At 51.6% G+C, this 337-nt stretch overlaps 1 protein-coding gene across 1 annotated transcript in view; it reads left to right on the top strand.

The window, feature by feature from the left end:
* Nucleotides 1–3: 3 nt before the first annotated feature.
* TRMT2A (tRNA methyltransferase 2 homolog A (S. cerevisiae)) overlaps nt 4–337 on the top strand; it is a gene marked incomplete at its 5' end in the record, with an annotated part of 7,185 nt that continues 6,851 nt past the window's right edge. The window contains 1 exon segment of the mRNA XM_009866879.1: nt 4–330. Within this exon segment, the coding sequence (XP_009865181.1) occupies nt 4–330 (327 nt within the window).

Genomic DNA, 337 nt, shown 5'->3' with positions numbered 1-337 from the left:
GGCCCCGACGTGTACAGATACACCAAGGGAGACCTGTTTACCTCTGAGATCTATAAAGTAGAAATACAAAACCTGCCCAAGTACATCGGGTTCAATGACGTGAAAAAGTTCCTCGCCAAATACGGACTCAATCCTCATAAGATAAAACTTTTTGGGAGGCAGACGTTCGCATTCGTGACGTTTAAGAGTGAGGAGGAGAGGGACAAGGCCATGAGGGTCCTCCACGGGGTTTTGTGGAAGAGCCGGCACCTGAGCGTGAGGCTCGCCAAGCCCAAAGCTGACCCGATCGCAAAGCAAAGGAAGAAAGAAGAGGAGATGGAGCAGGGGGAGGTGCAGC

Source organism: Apaloderma vittatum, unplaced genomic scaffold, assembly GCF_000703405.1.
Source record: "Apaloderma vittatum isolate BGI_N311 unplaced genomic scaffold, ASM70340v1 scaffold36053, whole genome shotgun sequence".
NCBI lineage: Eukaryota > Metazoa > Chordata > Aves > Trogoniformes > Trogonidae > Apaloderma > Apaloderma vittatum.
Note: the sequence above shows the minus strand (reverse complement) of the source record. Positions and strands in the feature narration are given on the sequence as shown.